The sequence below is a fragment of the Neopelma chrysocephalum genome, unplaced genomic scaffold, assembly GCF_003984885.1.
Source record: "Neopelma chrysocephalum unplaced genomic scaffold, ASM398488v2 Primary Assembly neopelma1_124, whole genome shotgun sequence".
NCBI classification, from domain to species: Eukaryota; Metazoa; Chordata; class Aves; order Passeriformes; family Pipridae; genus Neopelma; species Neopelma chrysocephalum.
The window spans coordinates 1,690,587-1,693,696 of record NW_020897786.1 but is presented as its reverse complement, the minus strand read 5'-3'; the positions used below and the strand labels follow the sequence as shown (position 1 = coordinate 1,693,696).

The 3,110-nt window shown below is 56.2% G+C and overlaps 1 protein-coding gene across 1 annotated transcript in view; it reads right to left on the bottom strand.

Annotated features, from left to right (window-relative positions):
- Positions 1–3,110, bottom strand: part of LOXL1 (lysyl oxidase like 1) — a 9,197-nt gene that overhangs the window by 2,514 nt on the left and 3,573 nt on the right. Inside the window, exon 2 of the mRNA XM_027697984.1 lies at positions 297–405. Coding sequence (XP_027553785.1) covers positions 297–405 — 109 coding nt within the window. The remainder of the gene's footprint in view (positions 1–296; positions 406–3,110) is intronic.

Sequence of the window (3,110 nt, the reverse complement as noted above, 5' to 3'; positions counted from 1 at the left end):
TTTTCCTCTTCCCTATCATTCCTTTCCCCATCCCTCTTTCCTATTCTTCCCCTTTCCTCTTCCCTTTCTCCCTTCTTTCTCCTGCCCTCTGCCCTCCTCCTTCATCCTTTTCCTTCTTCCCCGTCCCTCCTCACTTTCCCCTCTCCTTCCCTTTCCCGTTTCATCCCCCGCCTTCATCCTCCTCCCCTATCAGCACATCCCCCATTGCACTCCCCGGGTCCCCCCTCTCTCCCCGCTTTGTCCCCATGTCCCCCTCATCCCAGGCCACATGTCACCCCCAGGAAAGCTGTTCCTACCTGGCCAGGCACTTCTCCTCGGCAGCGCAGCGCAGCGAGTACAGGTGAGCTCGCTGCACGTAGGTGGACGCCTGCACATAGTTGGGGTCCGGCACCAAGTCAGGGAGACCTGCCAGGAGGATGAGGACAGCCCTGAGGACAGGGACAGGGCTTGGGGACAAGGCTTGGGGACACCACAGTCCTCTCCTCGAAGCGGCCAAGGGGGGAAGTTTTCCTTCGGTCACCACCACGTTTTTTTAATTTTAAGCTGAAGATGGAAAATCCTCCCTTCCCCTCCCCTTCCCTCCCAGCTCCCGCTGGCAAATCCCAATCCTCCATTTTCCTGCAGCGGGATTGCTCAACCCATCCTCCTGGAAGCGATTACACTCAGCCCTGCCCGGCCCCCCTGAGAGGGATTCTGGGGTTCCCCCGAGCCCCCCACCCCTGTGGCAGTCAGGGACAGGGTTGACATGACCCCCAAGACGGGAGAATCCCTATTTCCTTCCCTGTTTCCTATTTTTCACCCCAAAACAGGAGTGAAAATACAGAGCTAACCCCAGGAAGCCCTTGCTGTTATCCCTCATCTCCTTGAATTCTCAACAGTTCCCTGTGCTTGGGGCCACACTGAAGTGACCTGTGACAGACAGACAGATAGACAGACAGACAGATGTAGGGACAGACAGGGGCTGCCTCGGTTTCCAAAACTATTACGGAGCCCTAAGAGAGCTGGAACTCCCCCCCCAGCAATGCCCTTTCACACCTCCCCTTCCCAAAGGCTCCTCCACCACCACTGACGCAGAAAGTGCCCCGGCATCTGCCCCTCAAGAAGGATTGGGAGAGAGAGGGATGCTCCCCAGGCACTCTGTGCCTCAGTTTCCCTTCTGCCAGCCCTCTGCAAAGTCCTGCTCCGCAACAACCTCTGCTTAGGGTCTGTCCTTGCTGCAGGCTCGCCAGCCTACCCCCATTCTCATCCTTAGCACTGTTCTCACCCCCATCCCTGTCCTCCTGCCCATCTCCATCTACAACCAATCTTCACCCTCATCCCCCATCCTTGTCGCCACCCCTGTCCCCAACCCATTGCCATCCTCACCCCTCCTCCTTTTCCACATGCCCATCCTAATTGCCATTCCCACCTCCTCCTCATCCATACCCATCCCCATTCCTGTCCCCATCTTCAAGGCCATTCCTATCTTCACTCTTCATCCTCATCCCCTTCCCATCCCTGTCCTCACACCCATTCCTCTCCTAATTCTCATCCCTGTTTTCAGCCCCATCCCTGTCCCAGTCCCCACCCTCATCCCCTTCCACCCCCCCATACTCATACTCATGCCAACCCCCCTCCCCATCTGTCTCCCATCTTCCTCTCCATCCCTGTCCCCATCTACATCCCCATCCCTGTTGTCATCTTCCTCACTCTCATCCCCATGCCTGTCTTCACCCCTCATCCTCATCCCCTTCCTCATCCCCATCCTCACACCCAGCCCTCTCCTCATCCAGATCCCTGTCCCCATCCTCCTTCCCATCCTCATCACCATCCCTATCTTCACCCCTCATCCTCTTCCGCATTCCCATCCTCATGCCCATCCCCATTCCCAGTCCTGTTTCCATCCCCATTTCCATCATCACTCCTCATCCTCACCTCCTCTTGCCCACCCCTCTCCCATCCTCACCTTCCTGCCCATCCCTATCCTGGCTCCTGTCCCCACTCTCATCCCCATCATCTTCATTCCCATTCCCATCCTCATCCTTGTCCCCATCCCCTTTCAAGGCACCCAGGGGCTCCAGCCTCACCCGCTCTTTGCTCCCAGACAGTTTCCAGCACATTTCCTTTTTTTTTCCTTTTTTTCCCTATTTTTCCTTGGACAAGAAGAACAATGCCTCCTTGTTTCTGGGCCTGCCTTCCCTCGAGGGATCACGTCATTCCATTGGAGCTCGTTTCCTGCCCCGCTTGCTTGGTCATCGCTGCTGATGTAATGCCCAGGGGGGGCCTCACAAGCCGGGGGCAAGAAAATCAGGAGAGCTTGGAAAGACTTTCCCCCCTCCCTTAAAAAAATTAATAATAAAAAAAGCAACGGAGAACGACCCCAGGGCCTGCGAGAGGAACATTTGTCATCATTTATAAAACAGCTTTTCCTCCCCACTGTTGTTTATAATAAATTCTTGGACGCTCCAGAGAGAAATCCGACTCCTTTACCAACGGGGAGTTTTATTTTCCCCCCACGACGGAGCTCGCCCTGGATGGCCCCGCTGTTATTGTAGGGTCTCGCGCCTGATTTTCGGCAGTGAAGGGTCAAACCGCAAGTGCCGGAGTCGCTGGAGTTAATGGGATGGCAGGATCCTCGCCACCCTACAAATGTCCCCTCAGCACAGCAGGGAACTCGACTGTCCCCATCCCAGCTGGCCAAATCCTGACTTTTTTTGCTGAGGCAGCGTTTTCCCACCTCCTGTAAGTGAGAGCCCTGGCAGCCCCCCCGCCATCGCCTCCGAAACGGGACAACCACAGCAGGAAAATGTTTGTTTTTCCTCCTCGGCCCCTCGGCCTGCCCTGGGAGCTGCCAGAGAAGATTTCCTTCTTCTTCACCGTGAAAATTAGAATAATAAAAAAAGGCCGGCCCACTCCCGCCGCGCTGTTTGTGCAGGTGTGCCGGGCTTAGCCCAAAAATCCCAGCTCCAGCAGTTTTCCGAGAGGGCAGCTGCTTCTCCTCCCTGTGCCCGGCAGTGCTGGGTCCCAGCCCTGGAGAGGCAGGAGCACCAAAGCAGGGTGGTTTTAGTGGTGGGGATGGGGACATGGGGACACCCTGAGGGACTGAGACCCCATTATTCCTTCATCCCATC